This window comes from Sus scrofa, chromosome 15 (assembly GCF_000003025.6).
Source record: "Sus scrofa isolate TJ Tabasco breed Duroc chromosome 15, Sscrofa11.1, whole genome shotgun sequence".
Classification (NCBI taxonomy): domain Eukaryota; kingdom Metazoa; phylum Chordata; class Mammalia; order Artiodactyla; family Suidae; genus Sus; species Sus scrofa.
This window is the reverse complement of record NC_010457.5, coordinates 135856099-135882711: the sequence shown is the minus strand read 5'-3', so window position 1 is coordinate 135882711 and position 26613 is coordinate 135856099. Positions and strand designations below refer to the sequence as shown.

Sequence of the window (26613 nt, the reverse complement as noted above, 5' to 3'; positions counted from 1 at the left end):
AGGACTTTTGGATGGGCAGGACTTGTCCTGAAAACAGCAGCTGCTATTCCAAGAGTAACCCTGGTATCTCGTTTAACCAAATGTAAAAATAGTAGAACTTTGGTTATGCTTGAAATTTGGCTGAAGGCGATGAGATCAGGACAGATAAGAGCCCATTCTAGCGGAGGGACTGTAACAGGAGCACCGGGGCAGGATACTGATGTCACGTCCTAAGTGCGTCTCCCGGGGGCTGCCGGGTCCTGGCCTGAGTCCCGCATCCTGCTGAGTCTGAGCCGTGGTGATGGTTCACCCTTCACACAGTCTTGGTGGACCTTGCACCTGCTTCCAACCACCGGTCCTCAGCCAGGCTGAGTTCCAATCCCCTGGCGCCCAGGCTCCCCCCCACAGGGCAGCTGAATCCTAAACGCAGTTTTAAATCCGTGTGCAGGGAGCTGGTGGGCTGGCCCCTGCCTGGCCCTCTCCTCACCCCGCCGTGGACCAGAGCAGTCACAAGGCTCCCCCTGGTGTCGTGTCCCGTGGCTGACCTGCCCCTTCCGTTCTTGAAGGCCTTTCCTGCGGGCACTGCCTGGCTGGCCGGCACCTGTGCGTCCTCCAGCCTCTCCATCCTCATGGTCCCTCCACTCCATCCTTCCTCCAGCATGACGGCGACCCTCAGGCAGGCACCCCCTCACTCTCCCGACCCTCCTCTGGTTCCTGCCTCTACATCTGGCAGCTCTGCGCTGTCCACGTCTGCCCATCCACGCAGAGTCTCTGGTCTACACAGCACCCTGCCCTCAGCCTCCTCCCCAGAACTCATGCCCCCTGGCCCAGCCCATCCCCCCTCACTGCCCACCTTGCCCCTATATGTGTCACTACCTAGTCACCTAGCCACAGGCAACACTCGGACTGGATCACCTCCCAGTCTCACCTCCCCCAAAGGCACCAGCTGGGGTGTGATTTCAGGAATCCGGGTCTTACAAGTCCCTGGAGGGGTCCAGGAGCCAGGGCATGCTGGCCTGGGGGAGGGGGCCGGACCAGATACTCATCACTGCCCTCCCCCTGGACGGCAAGCTCTCAGCGGGCGGGGCTGCCCCCGGCTCACTTCTGGGTCTTGGAAGCAGCAGATAACCGTGCCCTCCGGTAGCAAGTGGCCAGTAAGTGTCTGCCACCAATGTGAATTAAAGGGACTCAAATCCCAGGAAAAAAGCAAAGGCTGTTACTGGAGGAAACACGTTAGAAAGACCTGGCGTTGCCCAAGTCTTGAGGTCAGTTTTACTCCCTAAATAATAATCCCACAACTTGATTTGAAGGATGAAAGAGGAAGAAGCCTGGGGGGATTGAATCCCAAAGGACAGAAAACCCCAAAACCCCCACCGATGTGGGGAATGTGGAAACAGGGCATCTGCAGGGACCTGAGGCTTCGTTCCTTAAAAGACTCAAGCCAACGTCTGTAACGACGCAGGCAAAGAGGCGCATGAACCAAAGGCTCGCCCGCTCCCAGCCCAGCGGACTCAAAACCACGAGACCAGGACCAGGCACCCGACGGCGTCTGCTGGAAATTCCTCCGAATGGGGAGCATCGCGGCGGTGACCGCGTCACCGGACCGAGGCAATAAATACAGACGGGCCACAGAGAAATGAGGGGTGGCCAAAGGGGACGTGGGCGCTAAGTCACTTATTCTGCAGAGACTCGGAGACGCTAATCATGGCCCACGGGAGGTGGGCAGAAAAAAGCAAAGAGCTGGCTCCGGTCTTTCCGATTCCATCTACCCACCGGGCGGCTCATTACGGGTGAGTTACAGGAAAAATCCAAGTGTTCAGAGAGAGGCTGGAAAAGCTGAGCTCTGCAGGCAAAGCGAAATGGGAGCGAGGCTCACGGGCCTTGGCTGGGCAACCGCGGATCGGGACAGAAGCCGGAAAACATCGACCCTGGAGTTCAGAGGTCAGTTCCTGATCGGGAAGAGCACGGGGTGATGGGAAACTGCAGACTGTCCCCGGCAGACGGTGACTGATCTCGGCGGCAGAGAAGGGGACCAATCGTCACGCACGGACCAATGAGACGGAGTCTTAACTAAAGATATTTAGGAGTTTTAAAAAGAGAAATAGAACCAGATTTAAAAACATGTGAAAGACGGAGTTCCTGTCGTGGTGTAGTGGTTAACGAATCCGACTAGGTACCATGAGGTTGTGGGTTCGGTCCCTGCCCTTGCTCAGTGGGTTAAGGATCCAGCGTTGTCGTGAGCTGTGGTGTAGGTTGCAGACGCAGCTCGGATCCCGCGTTGCTGTGGCTCTGGCATAGACCAGTGTCTACAGCTCCGATTAGACCCCTAGCCTGGGAACCTCCATATGCCGTGGGAGCGGCCCAAGAAATAGCAAAAAGACAAAAAAAAAAAAAAAAAAAGTGAAAGTCACATATTTCTATGTGGCACAGTCAGTTAAGGACCCAGCGTTGTCACTGCAGCGGCTTGGGTTGCTGCTGTGGCATGGGTTCCATCCCTGGCCTGGGAACATCCATATGCTGCAGGCATAGCCAACACCCCCCGACAAAAACAACCCCAAATCACCTATTTCTGTAATGAAGAGAGAGCCAAAACGTGGATTCACTCGATTATAGCAGATTCTTTCATTTCCTATTCCAGATGAGGAAAAATGGGAAGTCAAACAGCAGTGCAGGAAAAGAGGGATGGAGCTCCCTGGTGGCTCAGCCATTTGAGGATCTGGCATTGTCGCTGCTATGGCTCTGGTCACTGCTGTGGCGTGGGTTTGATCCCTGGCCCAGGAACTTCTGCAAGTGCCATGAGTGTGGCCAAAAGTCACACGTCACCTAGGTACAGATCACAAAAAAATTGAACATGGACTCAGATATTTGCACACCATGTTCACTACAGCATCACACAAGAGCGGCAAGGTGTAAACCATTCAAGTGTCTCTCAGCAGATGCACAGATAGACAAAACATGGTCTATCCAAACAATGGAAGGTTATTTGGCCATAAAAAGAAATGACACAGGCTACAACATGGAGGAACCTTGAAAACATGATGTAGGTGAAAGAAACCAGACATAAAAGGACAAGTATCATAGAATTCCATCTATATAAAATGTCCAGAATTAGGCAAATCTGTGGAGACAGAAAGTAGATTAGACGCTATTCAGGGCTGGCTGGGGGAGGAGGAAACAGAGTTATTGCTTAATGGTTATGGGGGTTTCTATTTGAAATGACAAAAGTTTTGTTTTAATTTTTTTAATTAAAAAAGATTTTTTTGGCCACACTTGTGGAAGGTAGAAATTCTCAGGCCTGAGATCAAATCCACACCATAGCAGTGCCAAGGACAGATCCTTAACCCGCTGAGCCACCAGGGAACTCCTGGAATGACCAATAAAGTTTTGGAAATAGCTAGTGGCAGTGGTTGTAAAACACTACGAATGTAATTAATGTCAGTGACTTGTAGACTTAGAAACAACCTAAATCTCCCTCAAGAGATGAATGGACACAGAATATGTGGTGTATACATATGTGCACACACACACATGCACACAAAGAAATACTACCACATATATGTGTATATGCACACACAAAATGAAATACTACCATATATATATATGTATATACACACACACAAAATGAAATACTACCATATATACGTATATACACACACACAATGAAATACTACTCAGCCATAAAAAATAAAATAATGCCATTTGCAGCAACATAGATGGACTAGAAATAACACTGCGTGAAGCAGGTCAGAGAAAGACAAATGCCATATGATAGCACTTAGACGTGGAATCTGAAATATGACCCAAATGAACTTATCTACTAAACAGAAACAGACTCACAGACATAGAGAACAGAGCTGTGGTTGCCAAGGGGGAGGGAGGCAGGGGAAGGAGGGAGGGGGAGTGTGGAGTTCGCAGATGTGAACTATTATACACAGAATGGATACACAGCAAGGAACTATTGTCCAGCACAGGGAACTGTGATCAGTGTCCCTCTGATAAACCTTAACAGAAAAGAATGTGAAAAAGCATCTATTTATATCTATGATATATATAATATACATATAACTGAATCACACTGCAGTACAGTAGAAATTAACACGTTTTAAATCAACTCTACTACAGTAAAATAATTTTTAAAATAGAAAGGGAGAGAAAGACGATGGTGTGGATGGGGAAAGGGGGAAAGAGAAGGAGTGAAATGAGAAAAGAGAAGCAAGAATGAGGCAAAGGAGGATCGGGTAGCTCTGGAGGAGGAGCGGCGAGCAGAGGACGGGCCCCGGGGAAGGTCCGGGCACAGCCCTGCCTGACAGCCCTGGGGGCCTCCATCCCGACAGCGGAGCCCTGGTCCTTTTTGTGACATGGAGCTCCCACCTGCCATCCCCCGGGGTCCCATCCAGCCAGGAGACCCGAGTCACGCTGGGCAGCCCTCCCCTCCCAGCTTCCTCCAGGCCGACCACCTGCAGCCTTGAGCCCCTCGATACGGACCCCTGAGCCATACGATACCCCGTCACGTGTCAACCAGCAGACCCCGCCACCTTGACCGTGTGCAGGAGCAATCGGAAAGACTGAACCAAAAGTTACACCGGGAACTAGACTTGGCCTATACACATTAATGGCTTTCAAATCCTGCCTTAGGAAAGGAACTTGGAAAAACATAGCTCTCCTGGGCGAACTACACCGATTTGCTGTGATCAGAAACAGAACGGACCAGGTTATTGATGCCAACATCTCAACCTCCAAATGTCCAAAGGAAAAAAACCAGGGACCCTCTACGGACATTATGGAGCCGCTCCTGGTCTGGAGGACACAGTGGCCCAGGGGTGGCTGTTCTCCTCCGTGAGGGCCCGTGACGAGGGTGTTTCTAGGCTGTTCTAAGACAAGCCATGTCTACGTGCCTTCCTGTCCAGTAGAACAGGAGGGGGCTTGCAAACACCTGTCTCCTGAGCTCGCAGAGAAGCCATGATGATACAGGTTCCATTCACTGCCTACAAGCTGCTCCTCCATCGGTCACTGCGGGCAGGTGAGTCCCCTCTTCTCCCTCACCTCCTGCTGCAGGTGTCTGATTCCCCCCCCAGTGTGAGGACAAAACTAACATTTGTTGGGAGGGAGGAAATTCAAGAAAGTAGTTGACTTACATTGTTTGCATCAGTTAATCAATCGGCCTTTTCCGAGTAATTACATGTTAATTACACGAGGTATTCTGCATTCAGTGATGAAACAGTATTTTCAAGCTATTGGCTCTTTAAATGGGAGCACTGGGGTCCCTTGCTCAGGTCAAATCTCTCCGCTGTCAACATCTTCCTAAAAGGTATGTCAACTTTCTAAAATTCCTACCTTAAAACTTGAACCATTTGCTCACTGTGAATCGGATACTTTCCAGTTGCTACAAAACTACATTTTGTCCACCTACTGAAACATAGCCAAGGGTACAATGACAGATTTAATGGCTTGAACAGTAACTTATTGAAACTAAGAAATGCATGTGGATGGTTCATGACACTCTTCTTTTACGTGAATTTGATCCTCAGGAAAAGCCCTAGATAAGCCAAGACTGGGAATGAGGCGAGACCCCCTGAGAAGACCCACACGCCCTGCCGAAGGGGGAGACCTGAGCCCGAGCCCCGTTCCTTTGAGCGTCAGGGAGGGCACAAGGGGAGGGTACAATCAGAGTGTCTGGCACGCAGCAAGGGCTCGGTAACTGGGTGCAATCATTACTGCTCACCGAGGGTCAACCTTGATTTTCTGTTTTGCAATGTTTTTCTTTTAAAGCTGCATCGCTAAATCTAAATTTTGATAAAAGAGTTCATTTTCATGATGCTGAGGAAGAACAAACCCTCTGTGTCTTTGGGCAGAACACGAAATTTAGGATTCTGGTAGGTTTCCTTGGGCTGTTCAGTAACCATGCCTACAGCAACCCTCGATTCTGCAGAGCCCACCAAAGAGGAAAATCGCAGAAAGCAGGACCCGGGCAAAGGAAAAACCAAGTTGAAGAACAAAGCCGTCCTGCTATGCGTGCCATTAAGAAGGGTCAAATCAAGTCATCAAGGTACCCCGTGTGCAACGAGAGGGGTCCATCCTATGTCACCCCAGGAACTGAGGCCACGGGGAGCACCGAGCCTTCGGTCCCTTCAAGACAGATTTTCGGAAACACCCCACACCGATCACTTGCCTCGGCGTGGCCAGTTCCTCGCCTCGCACACAAAACGGTGGCAAGAGCTTGGACGTTAGCCTGGCTGATGGTTCTGAGACCACCCACACGCCAAGAATCGGAACGAAGCGGTTAACAGGAGGAAGGAAGAATCCTAGATTACAATGGTTTCCCCTGCTGTGCTGCACACCGTCTGCCTAGCCGTCTCCGCTCCACAATGGGTACCATCCAGCGAACACTCTGGTAGGGAAAAAATCCCATCTTTTCAAGCATCAGTGGCCTCGAGATCCGTAATGGGAGGTACACGACTGGGGAAACGATGAGGTGACAGTGGGCAAGGGCACGGGCTGCCGTCTGCACCAAACCCAGCTGCGTGGACACGAGCCCTCCCATCACTCAAGACCGGCCAGCCGCCGCCGCCGACAACGGCACGAAGAAGTCCCTACCTCTTTCCCCACAGACGACGGTCCCTCTAGCTAATTCATGCTTCCGCAGAGACGGAAACGAGCCGCCAGCGATCCATCTTCCTGGAGCTTGGAGCCTCACCTGGATTCATCTGGGAACCTGAACCCGGGGGTCACGTCCCCGAACCTGTCCTCCACGCGCAACACGTGTGCTCGGCGCCCGGTGCCCCGAAAGCCCTTAACCGTGATCAAACAAGACATCGTTAAACGGACATCCGATGGAAACGAGGGACGCCTCAGACGGGACGAGGAGGGCCGACGCCCGAAACGGCTCCTGCGGGCCTTTTTCACCTGAGGCCCTCTCCAGACGCACTTTTGCTATTAAGCCAAACCCAAAGAAAGGTAATCAATTCCAACTAAAAAGCACTTATCCTGGGAGGACGGTGTGCGCGGTACTTCAAACCCCTGGCTGGCTGCCAAACCCAGACAACAGCCATCAATGCTTCCGACTCTGCGAGGAGCACAGGGCCATGCATAATTGACTAGAAGATGGGCTAGAACTGTGGCCCATCAGTGTGTGATCAAAAACGCGTGGAATATTCAGCACCACTTGATTACACGGAGGCTCGTCCTTTCACTCTCCTCGTGAAATCTCTCCAAGGTCCAGAGTACTGTAATAAGACCATTACTGTCAAGCGGTACGAATCGCAGGCAATGAGTCTTGGGATAGGAAGTCATACTTCACAAGCTCCCCTGGTCTCTCTCTCTCTCTCTCTTTTTTTTTTTTTTTGTATTTTACTGCATGCAGAGGCAGCAGGGCGACGAGGTGGCAGATAATGATCACATCACTGTGTGGCAACTAGAAAGGCACTTTTAAGAAAAAGCAGAGAGAAATCAGCTTAAGAGAAACTAAAACATTTTCCCTTGGCTTTCTTTCCCCTCCAAAAAAAAATTAAATAGAATTAAACTGTGTGCAGTAGTCGCTTTCATGAACTCTGCTATCATGTCATTGAATTTAACCATTTGAGAGATTTTCATATTGCAGCAAAGCCCATTACCCCACAGACAAATGGCCAATTTTCTCTATGTCCTGAGTACAAAAGAAGCCTTGTTAAGGTTGTGTGTGTGTGTGTCAGTGGCGATGCCTGAAGTTTTCGCCGTCCTGGCTTCTTTCATTGGCGACAGCACCCTGGGCTTAAAGCCTGGCGCCTGTTCTCTGTCTGAGAGGAGACAGGGATGCAGCTGAAAGGCAAGGCCACGTTTGCAGCGACGGGCAGGTAAACACAGAGCTGATGTCACCCGCACCTGTTCCCAAGCATTAATAATGCATCTCAGCAAAACAAGAGGCAGTCAGACTCGGCAACAAGGTGAGGCACACATCGGATTAACACTTCCACCGGGAGTTCCCTGGTGGCTCAGCCAGTCAAGGACCTGGCGTCACTGCTGTGGTTCTGCTTACTGCTGCAGCTCAGGCTCGATCCTTGGCCTGGGGAACTTGGTCAACAGCTCCCCTCCTGCCGCCATCTGTCCTTAGAAATGCTCATTCCCCTCGTTCGGAAGAACCAAGGTCACCATCCTCAGAATGGACTTAAAAATGGGGCTCAGTGCATCCCAGTTAAATACCCCCAAGTTCAAAAAAGGGCAGTGCCGTCCCCTGCCTGTTCTCTAATCCTGCGTGATCTGTCTGCCGACGAACTGAAGCAGCAATCTCTGTCCCTTTCTGGAATGTATGCGTGTCTGTGAGCACACGCGCACACGAGAAAAACAACAGTGTCTGCAAAGAAGCCACGTGACAACAGGGCCCCTGAGGAAAGAGGCTGAGATCAAAAGGAGTCATGGGACTCACTGCTTCCAAGGCCTTCAGGGTGATGGGGGTGGGGGGGCCTGGCCCTGCGGAGCCGAGATGAGGAGAGACAGCGCAGAGGCAGGAGCAGCCCCAGGAACCGCAGGGCTGAGAGCCACAGGCTGCGGAAGGCTCCTTCAAGCCCAAGCCGCCAAAACCCTGGCCAGGGAGACGGCACAGGGGCAAGGCAAGCCAGGAAGAGACTTCTGGGTCCTGGAGGCCCGAGGCAGACCCCAATTCACACTCACCTGCTGATCTCCGGCAAAGGACCTGAGGTCACTGAACCGCTGTCCTCATTTGTGAAAACGCAGATAACAGCCCTCCCTGCCCACACTGCCGGGTGTCTGAAGGATGGAATACGAGGAATCACGTGTGTAAGAGCAGCCGCTGAACCCTGGCCTCCTGCCTTGATGTTCAAGTATCTAACAAGGGAGCCAGGACCCTGGGAGGGCAGGGGCGGTGAGCAGAGCAGGCACGCTCCGCAGAGCGACCGGGGCCAGGCCCCCCAGGTAGAAAGTTACAAAGTTTTACAGGCCGAGTGTTTGTGTTCTCTCAAAGTGCACTGGTTCAAGCCCTAACCGCCAGTGTCATGGTATCTGGAGTTGAGGACTTTGGGTGATAATTAGGGTTAGATGAAGTCAAGAGGGTGGGGCCCGCGGGATGCAGTTAGTGGCCTTCTGAGAAGGACCAGTGCGATCTCCGGGCACGGAGGAAAGGCCATGAGGTCACGGCGAGGAGGCCGATGCTGCAGGCCAGGAACCAACAATCAATGGGGCTGCACCTTGATCACGGACTTCCAGCCTCCAGAACTGTTAGAAATTACTTAATAGCAGTACCAGGCACAGCTCTTGGCCTGCGGTGGTGATTAATGCGCTTTGATGGAACAAGTTAATTGTGGTGTAAGCCACTTGGTCTTGGTTTTGTTTTGGCTGGACACCAAGTGAGAATTTTGATCTTACGCTTTCCATTTGCCAAGGTGCTTTCACATGGACTGCGTTTTGCATTTAGCCGCTTGTTTGTTTGTTTGTTTTACATCTTTAGGAAGAGGAACGAAGTCTCCTCTATTTGGGGGATAAAACACTGCCTTGTTTCTTTTTTCTTTTTTTTTTTGGTCCTTTTACCTTTTCTAGGGCCGCTCCCGCGGCATATGGAAGTTCCCAGGCTAGGGGTTGAATCGGAGCTGTAGCCACCGGCCTACGCCAGAGCCACAGCAACGCGGGATCCGAGCCGCATCTGCAACCTACACCACAGCTCACAGCAACGTCAGATCCTTAACCCACTAAAAGGGCAGGGATCGAACCCACAACCTCATGGTTTCTAGTCGGATTCGTTAACCACTGGGCCACCACGGGAACTCCTGCCTCATTTCTTTACGTCCAGGACTGGGGCTTGCAGGGTGGGGGAGACGCAGCTGGAACATCTCCATACAAACCTCCCCAGGTACTTTCTCTCCCGAAGCCCCCTGGACTTTGGGTCGAATGCAGAGGGTGTGAGTGATGGGGGGGTGGGGGGCTGGGTGAGGCTGAGACTCAGGAAATTCAGATGTGTCACCGCATCTCTCTACTGGGCATTACAGTTTCCATTTGCATCCCTGTATCTTCTGCGATAAAACGCAGTCAGCAAGGTCAGAGCATAAAAACGACACAAGCCATGAGAATCGTGACGCGCACACGTCCTGAACGGCACCGGCAAAGACGCCGACAGCTCCGCCCTTGCGAGGATGTCACGAAAATGACTCGGAGAGATTATCTGGGAATCTCCTGAAGGTCAGTGGACTCGGGGTCTCCCCACTGAGGCAGCATTCCAAGCCCAGGGTGCCCGGAGGCAAACGCCCTTCCTGGGTCCTGCTGCCGGACACTGGAGGCCGAGGGTGGCTCCTGCAGGAAAAGCACCTCTACGCTGAGGGCCCGTAAAAGGCACCGGGGCTGCTGCAGGTCGGGCGGCCCGGAGCAGAAGCGGGACAACAGTCTGACTTGTTCAAGGGCGAGCCCCTCTTCTGCTCTGCAGGAGACTGAGAATGTCCTGTTGCACCAGGGGTGTCCCCAGCGCCAAGTCACCTGCTGATGCTCAGATGGATCACCTGTTCACTTTCCTATCTTCTCCCTTTTGCAGAATAGCAGACATTTCATTCTCTGCAGAAAGGGGGTGTGAGTGGTTCCCCCTCCTCTGTGGAACCCCCAGGACTCGGCCAGGGCCCCGTGGGCTCCCTGCACAGGCCGCTCAGGTGGCTGCGGCTTGTTTACCTATTTATTTATATATAGGTCATGGAGACCTACCCACAGGACATGGAGGTTCCCAGGCTAGGTGTCGAAGTGGAGCTGCAGCTGCCGGCCTACGCCACAGCCACAGCCACGCCAGATCCCAGCCACATCTGCGACCTACACCATAGCTCACAGCCACGCCGGATCCTTGACCCGCTGATTGAGGCCAGGGATTGAACCTGCATCCTCATGGAGACTAGTCGGGTTCGTTACTGCTGAGCCACCACGGGAACCCCCACCACAGCAGGGTTAGGGATCTGCTTTCTCGGCGGGACAGTGGGCCTCCTGAAGGCAGGGCCACCTCATCACTTTGACAGCTGGTCCCAGGCCCAGCTCTTGGCCCTCGGTGGGTGACTGATGAACTTTCACGGAACTGAATCTAACTCTTTAGTTTGCGTGGACTTTAAAAAAAAAAAAAAAAAGACCAAAAAGAAAAAAAAAATCCTTCTCTTGTTGTCAGCTCGTGATGATGGGAACCCTCAGTTCCGGCTTCTCCTGCTGTGATCAAGTCATCTTTGTTTATCTCCGACCTGCCGGCCTCCACAAAGGATCAGTGAGCGCTGCCCGCGCGCGCGTGTTTGTGTCGGAAGGACTGTGCCCTGCAGGACGGCTTTCGAGTCAACTGTGCCCCATCTATGATGTCAATGTCTACAGTAAACCCAGATCTACTCAATTGCGGCAAGTTCATTCTTGTGGGAGCTGGAGTCGCCACCGGAGAACTCTCTCTGGAAAAATGATCTGGTTTGTGGCGGGGAGGCAAGTCCAAGAGAGTACACAGCTCTCTCCCATCCCGACCCGACCCGCTCAGGGGGAAGAAACCTGCTCCCTCCCCAGAATCCGGGTCCCTGCATTCTAGGAACACCTCCCAGGAGGAGGTCCCAGGGCTTGATTTTTTGGCATTCGCTCCAGTTAACTACTCAGCTCGGTGGTTCATTCCGATGCACTAACCAACTAGTTTAACGACAAGGAGGTTCACTGAAGTCCTTACTGTTGGTTATGGAACTTTTATGGAGTGGATTACAGAGGCTTCTTTTCTTTCCTTTTGCAGAAGGCAGCTCCCAAAATTAAAACAAGCAGACAGATGAGTGCTGCTAGAATGTCTGCAAAGTAGGAAATGCAAGCGTGACGCACGGCAGCAAGACCCGAGCGCTTTCACGATCCTCCCTCCCGTCCCTCCAGCCACCTCTAAACACTACATCCCACAAGAAAGCCCCTGTGGACAGGAAGCCAACCAGGATGGCAGCTCCCTGGCCAGTCATGTGGGCACCACTGCCCCTAATGTGGAGCAACCCGCCTGTTAACTGTGCCCAAGGAGAGAGGCAAGATGAGAGCATCATGGTGATAAGACACCTGTAAAATCACCCAACTACCCAAACCCCCAAATTACCCAGTGATGCCCCCAACTGCCAGACATGCCACTTCACCCAGCGGTCACAGGTGAACCCGAGCGCCATGCACCCTTGGACGGCTTTCTGGTAAAAATGAGGCGGCAGGAAAAATGCGGCACAATGCTCCTGCCTGAGTCTTCCTTTCCTCTCCAAAGAGTCTTCCGTGATACCAACTAATTGATAAATTTTCCTAAGCCAAAAGGTAACCGCCCAATGAGAGTAACATCTGTTTTCTTAGTATCTAAGTAAAAAAAACCCACAAAAACCCAACCCTCTATATTGTGAACAATTCAACGTGTTTCAAGCTATAAATAGATGGCATTTAATGAAAGAATGATACCTTTTGGCACTGCTTTATTGAACAGATAACCGTTATGTATTAAATTTGCAGAATCTAAAACTAAGTTCTACAACGTATCAGCTTCCCCTTTTATTTTAAAAAATTTTTAATTATAGTTGATTTACAATGTTCTGCCAATTTCTGCTGTAAAGTGACCCAGTTATACACACACACACACACACACACGTATATACATTCTTTTTCTCACATTATCCTCCATCATGATCCATCACAAGCGACTGGATATAGTTCCCTGGGCTATACAGCAGAACCTGACTTTTAGCTCTCAAAGCTGTGTGGTCTCTCTTCTGGACCACCCATGCCTCTCTCAAATATTTTGCCTGAAATCCTAGGTACAGCCTCTGCTATTTGTCTTCTCTCCATCTTAAGGCTCTGAATGCCTTGGGGTGAGAAAGGAGTGAGTTTTATTTTTCCTCTCTCACGGAGCCAAACACTCCGTGCTTCCCCTGTGCCTGGGGCTGGAGAGTTGATGAAAGAATAAGATGATTCGCAATGTCAGCTTCTCCTGGAAAGAATGAAGGAAAACTAAGCCTGTCTGACCTCTGCGCCTCGGAGGTAAGGAAACTGGTAAACATGCCGGAGGGGCTTCACCTGACTGCTCCGTGGGCGCAGCTGTGATGGATAAGCCGTTTTTTCCCCACTGAAATGGAGACAGAGCCGCTGTGCCTTTTCCCCTACAGGATAATATTTCACTATCCATCCAGGATCGACCATACAATGGTTCTCTAAAGACCCAGGATGAATGACCACGGGTTGGAGGTGAGAAGGAGAAACTCACCTCCCTTCTGAGACCGTTGGAACCACGTACCATGAACCCAACAGGGCAAAACCACCGCCACCACCAATAGGCTTTCTGCATCATAAGATTGGGTAAATCCAGACCGGCCCTGCCTTTTTAGAGAAAGGTCTTTGCTACACAACTTCTAGGCGTGATGATCCCTGTAAAAGCCAGCGTCTTTACATGGAATCTGAGAAATATCAAGGAAGGCTGCCCCACTCCTGGGTTCAAAAGCCGCTCTACGCACCTCAAAGACTTGCTTTTCGCCTGGTGGAAAGAGTTTGAGGCAGAGAATCAAGAGACAGCTCTGTCACCTACCAGCAACTTGACCCTGGACAAGAAAGCCACTTAACCTCTCTACTTCCGCCTTTTCCCTGGGGAAACGGGAAAATTAACACTCGATGCAAACTTGCATGAATGTTAGCAAACTAAGGAGAACCACCAGAGACCACTGGTATGTTTCAGCCATGATAAGCTCACCCCTGGAGCCTGGAGGGGAGGACGCCAGAAGGAATGGTGACTCAAAGGCAAGGCCAAAAGATGGCAGGTGGCCGAAGACCTGCAAAAGCCCCGCCGCCCAGGAGCTTGCCAGGCCCATCCTCTTCAATTTGGCTCCGGTCACAAATCCAGGGCCTCTGGGGCTATCATCCTTCCAGAAGCTGGATTCCACTACAATGGCCCAACCAGTGCGGGACTTGCTGCAGGGGACCAGGGACCCCGCCTCTCAGGGTGGCCCTGGCTCTTACAAAGTTTTCCTTTTAGTATCTGAACCCCAAATCCACCTCCTTGAAGCTTCTACCCGTTGGTCTCAATGAACCCCATCAGGCCCACTCGGGACCAGTCAGAACGGTCTTTCCATCTCTGAACCCAGACAGGATGGCCCCATGCCCCATGGGCTGGGTCGCCAGCCTTGGTACCACGTCTGAATCTGCTTTTGTAGAGTCCAGTGCCCAGATCCGAGCCTAGCCCTTTTCTTCAATATAATTCATAATTCTGAGCAAATTGAACCCTATTTATTTATTTATTTAGGTCTTTTTAGGGCTGCGCTCATCGCATTTGGAAGTTCCCAGGCTAGGGGTTGAATCAGAGCTGCAGCTGCAGGCCTACACCACAGCCACAGCCACACGGGATCCTTAATCCACTGAGCGAGGCCAGGGAGCAAACCCACATCCTCATGGATACTAGTCAGGTCATTAGTGTTGAGACACAACAGGAACTGCCCAAACCCAATTTAAAATCAAGAATACCAAGGATATTTTATATCCTCTATGAAATATGAGTCCAAGCAGTATGCAGAAGTTATTTGTTTGTTTTTTTTTGTTTGTTTTTTTGGTATACAGTTGTTTTGTTTTTATACGGAAGTTTTTTTTTGTTTTTTTTTTAAAGCTTATTACCATCTTCTCATCGTTAATGATAAGGCTGGAGGATGCTGGTTTCTGAGACGCTCTCTCTCTAACTCAACGGTGAAGCGCCCTAGTTCTGACATTCCTAATGGGCAATCTAGTTTTCCTGGATCAAGATATCAAAAAGCTGGGTATTACTTCAAAAAGGGCCACAGAATTTGAAACTCTCACACAGTTCGAGAGAGTGTATTATGGACAGAATAGATCTAAGCCTCCAAGAATCTCCTGGAAGGAAAAACCTTATTTCCATCAGGGGCACCAAGGGTCCCCCCCCGCTGTGGACAGAGTTTCTGACCTTGGAAGCAGCACAAACATCATGATTATCTACTTCTGGCCTTGACTTTCTGAACAAAGATGCCACAAAGGTAAGAAACATCTGGCGCCAGAATCTCTGTACTCGGCTCAGAGCCTGGGAAGACTGTGGGGGGCTCTTTTTTGAACTTAGCGAGGGGACAGCACAGAAACGTACACAGGGAGATCCAACCCCTCCCTCGGTGGGCTCTGGCCAGCCCCTGGGGGCCGAGCAGGTGGACAGAGGCTTCTGGTTTACTGCCCTGATGAAAGGTCAGTGGACAGACATGCCCAGGGGCTTGTGAGAAGCACCATGAAAGGTGTGAGCAGCACACAGCTTCTGCTGGCTCACCGCCGCCTGCCCTCCATCGCCCGGGGAGGCAGGCCTGAGCGGCAGTATCAGTAGCTATTCATGTCCTTTGGCTTCAGGTTGGGTTTGATCAAGGAGGTGGCAGGAGACCAGAGGCAGGGAGGAGAGTGAGGTTAGGCACTTGCCCGGGGCTCCCGCATCCTCTGGGTCACTGGGTTGGCATGCGTCCCTCTGTCAAAGGGGACAAGGCTCCTGATGGAGGCCTTCCCCAGACACCTGCTTCTCTGGGCCCTCACAACTGGCTCCTCCTTTCCCGTTACCCCCGGGGCCCGCACCATCCCCGTAGCTCCTCCCACACCCAGTCCCTCCCATCAGTGACCCCGGTGAGGGCTCCATGTTCTCCTAGGACCCTGACTGAATTCGCTAACTTTTGGTGGAATTTTATTTTTCTTACACTGTAAAGAAATTTGAGTCTAGTCATCTGGAGTGTGTCAAAAACCACACGATTCACCTACTTTGCAACATCATTTAGAGAACTTTTTATATCTGCCAGTGCAACTTTCCAGCACAAGGTCAAGCAAAAGAGAATATACGGCTAATAACAAGTCACAGTGCCTTGCAGGAAAGAGACGTGGAAATATTTTTTATAATTCAAATTAAACCATCTTCTGAAAACATACAACTGCCTTTAATCTCAAGAACAGAACGCTTCGTTTTGATGGGCTCCACAATACGCTTTAATAGTTGCTAAGGGTATGAAAAATACTGTATGTCACTGAATCTAAAATGACCTCAACGGAACGATGTGTTCTGACTTCAGAGATGTTAAAAATGTGAAGAAAAAAAAAAAAAAGAGTATATGCTGTGGATACGATCAAACACAGCCTGTCTCACAAAAATGACTCATTTAGTTTGGGAGGTAACTTTTCCTAGGGGGAAAAATGATACAGTTTCTTTTTAGAGAAAACCTGTCTTATTGTCTCTTGGAAAGATGTCACGGCCACCGTGTTGCAAAGACAACACTCTTTTAACTACAAAGCGAGGGACAGGATCCTTTCAAACCATCAGCTCTGAACTCCTGAGCACACACCCACCAGCATTCCTCACCCACGCCCCAGATGCTGTTGTGATGTCTAATCCGGGTGCTTCTAGGCTGCCCGGAAGTCATCTTTCTGTCTGCGTCACTGTCTCAGCAGGAAGGCCTTTTCATGAACGGGTCCGTGGTCGTTCTGGGTCGAGGACCTGACTCAGCCCCGTCACAGGCTATTGCCCGGGGCCCCCAGGAGACCCCAGTGACTCAGGAAGAAGACGGAAGCCTCGCAAGGCACCCAAGGCACTTCTCATCACTTCTCAGGCTTCCTGCAAACTGCCTGGATGGCGGGGGCACGCGACTGGAACCAGCAGCCCGACTGACCACGCGACCTCACTAGTTTACTCCCAGGCTGTCCCTCCTCCCCGTGGTTCTCACTCCGGCGACAGGTGGGCGGGGTACTTAAAACGGGTAACACGCAGGTAATGCAGTTACAGGTGGACGTGACAATCGTGGTTGGGAGCACGCGACAAAGGTAAAACGAAGCCTTTCCCTCAGGCAGATCCCATTCCTCCCGGGGCGTGGGGGGTCAGGGCCCCCACCGCGGGGAGAGGCCACATATCCTCCTGACGCGGCCCCAGGCCCCTTGTGGGTGGGGTGTGGCCACGTGCGCGTGGCGGATGCTTTTGCTGCAGTGGCTGGAAAGCACCCCCACAGCGCAGCATCTGGGGCCCACTTCTTTCGCAGTGGGAAGGTCAGTGGTGTCTTGGTGGGCGCTCTGACCCATAATCCTCACTTGTCACCACTGCTGATAGAACAGAACCCTCCTCATTCATCATAACGGAGAAAAATCGGTTTTTATCGGCCAGACGTGTTAGCAGGAAGCGATGGGAGGCCAGATGGTCAGGGCGGTGGTGAGGAAGGGCTTTCAGACCCTTCCCGGCACAGTGAGAGGCCCGCAAGCTCCTTGACACTGAACCTCAGCCTCCTCATTATAAACAAAAATGCCACCGACCCACACACAGAATTACAGCAAGTCACCCCGCGCACGTCCCAGAAGCTCTGTTCCTTCCTTGCTGACGGATACAGAGTGGGTTTGGAGGCCTGTCTTTGGATGTTAACGGGGAACAGGCTTCTTTTTTTTTTTTTTTTTGTCTTTTTAGGGCCTCACCTGCAGCATATGGAGGTTCCCAGGCTAGGAGTCAAACTGAAGCTATAGCTGCTGGCCTGCACCACAGCCACAGCAACATGGGATCCGAGCCACGTCTGCGACCTACACCACAGCTCACGGCAACACCGGATCCTTAACCCACTGAGCGAGGCCAGGGATCGAACCTGAGTCCTCAAGTATGCTGTTTGGGTTCTTAACACGCTGAGCCACAACGGGAACTCTAAAAATTGCAGTTTTGAATAGTCAAACAAGTATTCAGAAAACGTGCGGCAGAAATAAGGAAAAAGGGTTTAAGTTATGAAGGCAGGTCTCGAATTTACACAGGATCACGGTGGAAACCAGATTCTTTTACTATGACTGGTCTCACAAGTAATTATTCACATGGCACAATGCTGTGACATGTTAATTTCCCTTTGAAGTATTTAACGTGTTTATTATAACGATTCATCTCACCTCCTACACTGCGAGTGTGTGCTTGGGCTGGTGTATTCCCACGTGCATCCGTGGCATAAAAAAACACATACGCCCCTCAGAAGGAGCCACTTCTCAAAGATCGCATCAGGCCATCACGGAGAATAAAAACTCAGGACTCCACAAACCAAAAGAATCAAGACGGACTGTGTCAACGGGAACACAGATGGAGCTCGCAAAACAAAAGGCGTGATGGATGCTGATGGAAGAGGCGTTTATCAACACACGCCGCTGAAAGCCAGGCTCAGAGCGGCTCTCTTCTCAGAATGAGACTGGCTGGTATCAGGGAAGATTCCCACACGAGGAGGAATACAGCAGCGCCCAGCTCTAGTGGAGCGGACGCCTTGACCCAGGTTTGCAAGGTTGGCCAAGACCAAACAAGTTGACCAGATGTCTGAAGGGGACCCCAGCGTGACACCTGCCGGAAGGTAAGGCAGCTGATTGGCCTTTCTTTGGAATCCATGAGTGAGGAGAGGGCCCCCCAGCACCACCCTGTAAACAGAAAGCACACCTAGTGCCCTGAGCGCCGGTGCCGCTGCGGCTCGGAGGGTATAGGGTTTCACACATCAGAAGAATACAAATTAATTTGCAGCAACCCAGACGCTGCCCCAGAAATCCCCGGAAGCCTTACCGTCAGCAGTGCCGGAGAGGCCGTCGGCTTTGAAGTTGCTGGTGCTTTTCTTCCTGCGATGCTTCTTTCTGTTGGCGTGGGGGGAGGGGGGCGGGTCGAGCTTGGGGCTGGTGGTGCTGGAGATGCTGGGGCTGGAGCACACGGAGTCGCCCAGCCCCGTGTCTGCCGCCGGACCGGAAAAGGCAAGAGAAGGCAAAGGTTAACACTCGCAAAGCAGACCTGGCCAAAGCGCTACAGCCGCGGTCCTCCAGCATCCAGTTCCACGATTCACACGGCGTCTGGAGGCCCAGGGCGCCCCCTGCTCTAAGGCGCCCCCTGCCGTAACGAAGCAGGCGCTCAGTGCTTTCTGCTGCGGAGAATCTGAGGCTCCCTCTTTCGCGGGGCTGGGGTTCTGGCAAAGGCAAGTCAGAAGTGCATGCCTTCTGCTTATTTTTCTCTTTCCAAAATTACCTTGATATATGAGGAAGGAAATAAAGACACTAAGGAATACATATGAAAGTGTCATCTCAGATGGGGCTGATTCAGCGTGGGCACAGAGGACAAAGCTATTCCTCATTCTTTTTCTTCTATGCCCAACACGACACACGAGGCCTGTCAGTTTATTACGAGTGAGAAGCGGCCCTCACTCCCGCCCCCACCAATGTCCAGCCATAGCGTCTGGAAGTCCTTAGAGCAGACATGCCCATTTTTTGTGGTTGTTGTTCTTTTTAGGGCTGCACCTGCAGCCTATGGAAGCTCCCAGGCTAGGTGAAGAATCAGAGCTGCAGCTGCCGGCCTCACTTGACCCACTGAGTGAGGCCAGGAATTGAACCCGCATTCTCATGGATATGAGCCTCAGGCCCTTAACCCACTGAGCCACAACGGGAACTCCAAGACCTGCCAATTTTTGATTCACAGAAGCTACTCACAACATTTTAAAACCAGCGCACAAATGCGATAATTCACCGCAAGTGAAAATTTCCATTTATTCTATCCATCTTTTACCTTCAGCCGAGAGAAGAACAAAATCCTGTTCAGAGACCTGAAATGAACACGTATTTCAACCGAATGAAAAAGCACATGGAGAAAGTGATGGAGAAACACCATCCAAACATCTCCGAAGTCAATTCTGAATTTCATGACTTAGCATCCCTGTGACTCAAGAGACAGAACGTTCTACGCACGGTATTTCATTTGTTCAATGAATCTTTTTTTGGGGACTTCTGTGGACCAGCCGCTTTTCTAGACGTCGGAGACCCACCCCTGAGAAAAACATAAAGGTTCCTGTCTGAGTGGCACGGACACAGCAGTGGGGCCACAACCCAGGGTTTCTGACAGGCTGGTAGGAGCTGGGGAGGGAGAAGGAGGGTGGACGTTGGGGGGGGTGCCATTTTAAGGGGGGCAGACAGGGTGGGTCTCGCTCGGATGACCCGGGAGCCAGTGCCTGGGGGCAGAGTAAAGACACGAGATGACACTGAATTTAAAATAACGCACCGTCTGCTTCCTGAGAAACACAGATGGGCACACGCTCTCTTCGGCACGTGTGTGGTTCCGAGAGCACCTCGTGATGCAGCTTCCCGATGGCCTAAGACCAGGATCCGGTGCCTGGGTCTGCACGGTGGGAAGGTTGGCCTGTCGGTGCTCCCGGCCCGTGTAGAGGCAACAAGGGCCCCTGGGGCCCCTCCTGGGAGGGTGCAAGGATCAGCCACGACGGCCCCCTCGGGAGAACCCGCCTCGGGGAGGCCGGGATTCGAGGCTGAATCTTCATCATCTGAGCTCGCAGTCCAATGTGCCACCCGCTCTCCAGAGAAGCCACACTCACCCTTGGTCCGGGGCCTTAACCCCGGGCCGGGACGGCACAGCTAACCGGAGAAGGGCTCTCTTCTGCCGGCTTCGCACCTTTTCAGGGGTCCCGCTCTTTCACAATGTGAATCCTCCAAAAGCAGCGATTCTCACACCTATTTTAAAACTACCAGAGCCCACGGAGTAAGAGACGAAAGCTAGAGACACTCCAGAAAAGACGAAAAGGCGGGTCTACACAACACTCACACACCGTTTCAGAGGGTTCAGAAGTGGCCTGATGTCATGAGGGGGTCCAGAGACCCCAAGATCCTTTGCTGATCCTAAAGCCTCCCTTTCACATGTTGGCCGATGCCCAAACCTTTCCGTAAGTACCTGCGTACGTGTCAAATATCTTCTGCCCGGGTTTCTAAAGTCTTCTTCCTCTCTGACTCTTAAGTGTTAAGAACCTGCCCCTGGGCCCGGCAAGGTGACAGGCCATGGGGAAAACACTGTCCCACGCACGGCCCCACGCTCTAATCATGGAGGCCGATGGGGGGCACGCGCAAAGACAGCTGCCCTCTGCTGCAGCAGGGCTGGCGTTTGACTATTTCGCTGTGTCCGCGAGGTGTCCCCACACTTCAAAGCACCACGTTCATTCCTGACGACGTGTCTTAACCCTGACGTCACCCTATTGCCGGAATGCTCTCTCCCAGGCTACCATCTCTCACCTCTGAACGCCTGCTGATCCTCGAGGTGGGGCTCCGTGCCGTTGGCAGCCTGTCTGTCATCTGGGCGCAACGGGCCCGTCAGTTTCTCAGGGCAGCTAAAGGTGCCTCAGCCTCCACCCCCCACGGAGCGGCCCGATGCTCGGTACAAAGCGGATGCAGCATCGTAACATCAACACCCAGGTCCCTTCCATCACCCAGCGGTTCTTGAAGGTGGGTACCGCCATCCCTTTTTAAGATGCTCAGAGTATGCACGTAAGCTACATGGGCACCCAGCGGGCTTCCGTATATGTGCGGTGGCTCTATTTCTGGGTTCTCTATTCTTCTCCAGTAATCTTTTCATCTCTTTGTGTTCTACCAGCACGTGGTCTGGAACACCATGGCTATCTAGTCAGCTTGGCACCTCCTGTGGTAAGGCAAGTCCCCACACTTCATTATTCTTCACAATTGTCATAGCTCTTCTTGGCAATGCTGAGCAAACAACTCTGTATACTCACCCAAATCGATGGAAAAGATATTAAACAGGGTAAGGTCAAGAAAGAGTCTGGAAGCTTCACTCACCAGTCCACACCTGGAAGCTTTTGAGATACCTCATATTGTCTGCATCCAGCTCAGACACCTGCGAACTTGCCCACAAAGAAACCAGAACCAGCTTGTCAAGCACTTCCCTGAAAGCTGGATGGGTGCCCCTCTTACTATATGTTTGACGATTGAAAAACAAAAAAGGGAAATCCATTTAATACTTTTTCTCCTTAAGGAACTATCCCTTTTCAATGAAATCACTGCTTCTTTTTTAACGTGTACACCAAGCACGTGGGTACCAATCGAATTCAGAACCCTACCTGGACAGGGCTGTTAACTCCCTGGCTTGTGGCTCAGAATCCACCACTCTGGAAATGAAAATGGCACGTGCCTGTTTCTAAGCATCTCCCCTCCTTCCAGCCGCAGGAAACTTTCTCCAAAGTAATTGATGGGGACACAGAAGTCTCATGGCCCAGGTTTCTGAGCATCCTGGAATATGCGTAATTCAGGGAGAAATGCCGGACTCACTTGAAGCCATGGCGAAGTGCCACACTGGAGAAGCAGCTACTCGGAAGTGATGACAGCCACCCTCCTCTAGGGGCCCATCGGGGCCAACCTCACCGTCATCTTTTACAGCCTTCTTTTTGGGGGGTGTCTTTCAACACCGGTGGGTCCGCCCCTACGTGGCTCCATATCTCCACTAATGCGCTGGCTCCCCCCCGGGAACCCGTGCGCAGAGACATCTGGAAACTCTGGAGATATTCGAGGTTATCAGACTGAGCGGGTGGAGGTGCTACAGGCGTCAAGCGGGCAGAAGCCCGAGATGCTGAAAAATACCCGACAACACACAGGACAGCCCGGCCACAGAGAGCCATCCATCCAAGTCAAAAGTGAGAAATCTGTGGAAGCGGAGGCTGGTCCACTCCCCTTCAGCCCCCGGCAGTTGTCCAGCACTCCAGTCTGTCTGTGCAACATCCCTGACACCAGAGGCCTCCCCAGAAGGCTTGCTTGCCCTGGAACTTCCCTGCTGCTGGCCTGGAACCCGCCTGCAGCTCCATCATGAAGCAAGTGGGGCGCACAGGTGGGCAAGGCGTCCTCCCACCCCCACTGCTGCTCCCAGACCCCCCCCCCAAGTCCAGCCCCTCTGAAGCTCACACCCTAAGATCCCGCTCCCTCCCCATGCCTCCCGGGGTCCTGCCCCTTCATTCACCGTGTTAGGAGAGGCCCACCCCGCCTCACCTGTGAGGACTGGCTGCTTCCAGATGCTCTCCCAGCATCCTGGCCTCTGGGCCCCCTCCCCACCTCAGTACCCCTTTCCTGGGCCTGGCCCTTTGGGTTCTCCTTTGGCCCCCACGTCCAGTCTCCTCACTCACCGCCACCAGCACTGCAGTCTCATCTACGCCCACTCCCTGTTCCCTTTCTTTCCCTGCCCTGCAGGACAATGTCACACGTGAGCTCCCTGCAGAGCCACCCTCCACGCCCTCTCTCCCCACGACTGACGACTCCACCCCCACCTGCTCTGCGCCAACATGGCCCCCGAGGGAGGAAAATCGTGCCAAGCCTACCGCCTCCCCCCGATATGACCCTGAAGCTGGGGGTGGGGACGGCACGTGGGCTGACCTCTGGCCAGAGCTTCGATCCACTGCGTCTTGGGAGTAAATTCACCCCCCAGGCTCCGAGAGGCTCTCTGACCCCTTGTCCCCTCTCCTCAAACACCCTATACCGCACCCCACGCCCCAAGGGGACCCCCATTTTCACTGCAATGAAGCAAAAAAAAAAAAACCTAAACAGCAACCAGAAGTGGGCACTCCTTCCCTGTGGACTCTGTGCCCCGCCCCCAAGGCAAACCCCACCCCCCAACTCCGGCCCTTCACACCCTCTCTGGCCAGAATTAAACACGCTGTGCTGCTGCGTTACCTCCTGTTCCCAATCAAACTTGCCCTTGACCCCAGGCACACAGCCAGCTACCATCGCATCTCTGCTCCTCTTTAAAGCCAAACTCCCCCAGGGCCTCCTCCTCCCCACTGCCTGGGCCTGGACACGCTGCCCGGGCCTGGACACGCTGCCCACATCTGAACCCCCAGCCCCTGGCACGCCCTTGCTGGTGCCCCCACAGCCTCATCGGTGAGCAGGTCCCAGTGGGGTGGGGCAGGTCTCAATGGCGCCCCACAAAGTTCCTGGCTCCCTTGTTAGCTGGGAAGCCCTGGTGGGGCCCCACGAAACTCCAGTAGGAGGGAAATCAGGAAGTTGTGGGGTTTAGACTCCAAAGGAGGGTGCCCCGGGAGAGGCCCCCCCATTCTGGCCATCGCCCCCGGCTGCTCCCGCCCAGCCCTCCTGCCTCCTTGGTGAGGAGGCCTCCCCCGCAGTGATGCCACAAGACCCATATGTGTCTGTCTCCTTGTGAACGGGACACCCTCCTGCGAGGAGGAGTGGGGTCCAGCCTCTTCACCAAGGCAGCCTGAAACGTCCTGGGGATAAAAGGCAGGCGTTCCAGGCATATCTGTGGACCTAAGTTCTATAAAGCCCCAATCTCTTTGCAGAGAGGCCTCCGAGGGCCCAGGGCGCTGCCTTCGGTGTGTCATAGAAAATCAACTTTGCAACTGAGTTTATTTTTCTTGCCTCTTTTTCTCCCGCAGCATGTGGAAGTTGCCAGGCTAAGGGCTGAAGTGGAGCTGGGAAATGAATGCCCGGCTTCTGGATCTTGAGCCTGCCCTTTCAGGAGGAGCTGCTGAACATAGCCCCTGGTTTAAAATACGAGCAATCCCAACGCACCCGGCTTCCACGCTGTGCTTTTCCATTTCTGACGACGCCGCGTGCCTGACAGGGCATCTCCCTCACCCCAAACAGGCCCAAAAGCCGGGCCCCGGACACGGGCAATGAGCTCCGGCCGCAGCCACGGCACGCAGCGCGCTCCCCCGCGACGCGGTGCACGTGATGCATCTTCTTTTCTATCAATGACCAGGCCGGAGGCAGACGGCAGGGTCCACCGCCTTAACTACGGGACGGGGGAGGCGGAGGGAAGAAGGGGAGGATGCGGAGAGAAGGAAGCTGTGCCCGATTAAAAAGGCGGGCACCTCGTGACGCCACCTCGAGACTGGCTTTGATGGGGGCGGGGTGGAGCCCCCGATGGGAACGGGAGCCGGGCCGGTCCACCGCCACCCGGGCACTCGATGCCAGCCATTAGTTCTTCCCAATCGGGCATCCGTGTTCAACGCACACCCCCCAAAATATATAACACGAGCAATAATGATAACAATCAGCAGCTTCTCCAAGCTCCGGGACAGGAAGCGTGCCTCCAAGACGCGTTTCACTTTTCACTCGGGGAGCTGACAAGCATGACTAGAGGGGGAATAAAATAACATTCCGTTCGCATAAATATCAAGCGGCCTGCTTGAGACTGATGGGCCAGGGATGTATTCTTAGCCATCATTCCGGCAGACAGGCCCAAGGACACTCATAACTTATTTTACAATCATTTAGTTTCAGCTCAAGTGGAAAACGTGACAACTTATCTCTGCTGACAAGATGCCGCATCGAACCTTACAATTAACTCTCCTCCGATTATCTGCCCAGCCGATCATTAGCTGGGCCATTTTTGATGAACTGTTGCAAGGAGCTTGCCTCGGTGATAGCCGTCAGGGCCAGGTGGGTGCAGGGGTTTCTGAGAGCCTGGATGATATGCAAATGGACCGGGCTCCGGGCGTGTGATTCCCGGGGGCCCTGCGGCTCCCGAGAGTCCCTGAAAATGTGTGTGCTGGGGGAGGTGTGTGTGTGTGTGTGTGTGTGTGTGTGTGTGTGCATACGCGCGCACAGCTCGGGGAAGAAGCATGTCCCTGGTCCCCATTCTGGGGACCCTGTCAGGGAGTCACTGTCCCCTGGACTTAAGTGGGCTTGATTTGGGCAGGGGACACCAGGAATTTGCTGCAGGGAAAGTCCACACTGTCTAGTGTTCCGGCTAAGGGTCCCCGGGGCAGGCTGACTGTTCATTTCCAACGTGTTGACGAAGAATAGGAAACACTTTAAAATGCATGTTCACAGGGAGCCTGCATCTCTATTGGGGGGGGGGGAAGAAAGCTAAAAAGGATAAGGATTGTGGCTGCACCTGTCTTCACTTTCTCTCTCACTTTTCCAGATACCCTAACTTACTCTTCCCGCAAGATGAAGAACGATGCATTAACAAAAATCTTTTTTTTTTTTTTTTTTAATTAAGAGGATTCAAAATGATCAAAGACAGGGCTATCTGTCAATGGCGGGTGGGGTGGAGGGATCAGCTGAGGGCGAAAACCGTCCCCAAATCTCAAGATGACATCACTGCAGGAGCTCGCAAATTAAGAGCCCTTTCCTTCAGGACAAAGCCGACCCTGTAAAGCTAATTTGGATCTTTAATGAGGGCTCTGGTCTTTCTGAAGCTCACAGAGATGTGCGGGCTGGTAAATAAAGAGCAGGCCACCTCTGCCATCCGAGGGAATCACAACATCGCGGCCTCCGTTAAAAGGTGAGCGTGAAGGGAAGTTCAAACCCTCGCCCCTTCTCACCGTCCTTTTGACGGGAGCTTTCAACAGGAGGAGGCTTACTTGAATCCCATCTCTGAAGATGTTTCAGAGCCCGGCACATTGTCCGGTTCCCTTTGCGGCTCACGGCGCTCACACAGAGGTACACGGTGTCAGAAGAAGGGGCAGCGGAGGCACAGTGGGGGTCCCAGGAAGATGACAGGTGTTTGGGGAAAGGGAGAGACAACCCAGGGTCAGACTGAGTTACCAAAGTGGGAGGAAAGGAAGACAATAGGAGGGGCCCGGACGGAGCGAAAACAGGAGAAGCATTTCCTCCCCAGGCTGTGCTCAGTTTCACCCAGAGGCCTCGGGAAACGAAGCCCCAGACAGGGGCACTGGTCTTGAAATTATTCGAAGCCCTTACTCACCGAGACGTGTTTAGGCAACAGCCTGAAAAAGAAAAAAAAAAAGGCGCAAATTCTGGTCACTAATTAGGGGAGGGGGGTTCATTTTTGAGGCCATGGAAAGGTGCCACGATTGCGGTGATGGCGGGATGCTTCTGTGCAGCCCCTGCACCTAGTGAAGTGGAGACTCGACGTGGGGGACGTGTCCGTGCGGGAGTGTCCTCTCATAAAAGCTGTTTCAA

General features: G+C 52.6%; 1 protein-coding gene across 11 annotated transcripts in view; it reads right to left on the bottom strand.

Moving 5' to 3' along the window:
* The window catches only part of AGAP1 (ArfGAP with GTPase domain, ankyrin repeat and PH domain 1), a 556723-nt gene that overhangs the window by 116451 nt on the left and 413659 nt on the right, over positions 1–26613 (bottom strand). For 10 of the 11 annotated variants that reach the window (XM_021075538.1, XM_021075539.1, XM_021075540.1 and 7 more), the window contains one exon: positions 18470–18631. The exons of the other annotated variant lie outside the window; for it this stretch is intronic. In XM_021075538.1, the coding sequence (XP_020931197.1) occupies positions 18470–18631 (162 nt within the window). The remainder of the gene's footprint in view (positions 1–18469; positions 18632–26613) is intronic. 11 annotated transcript variants of the gene reach the window in all.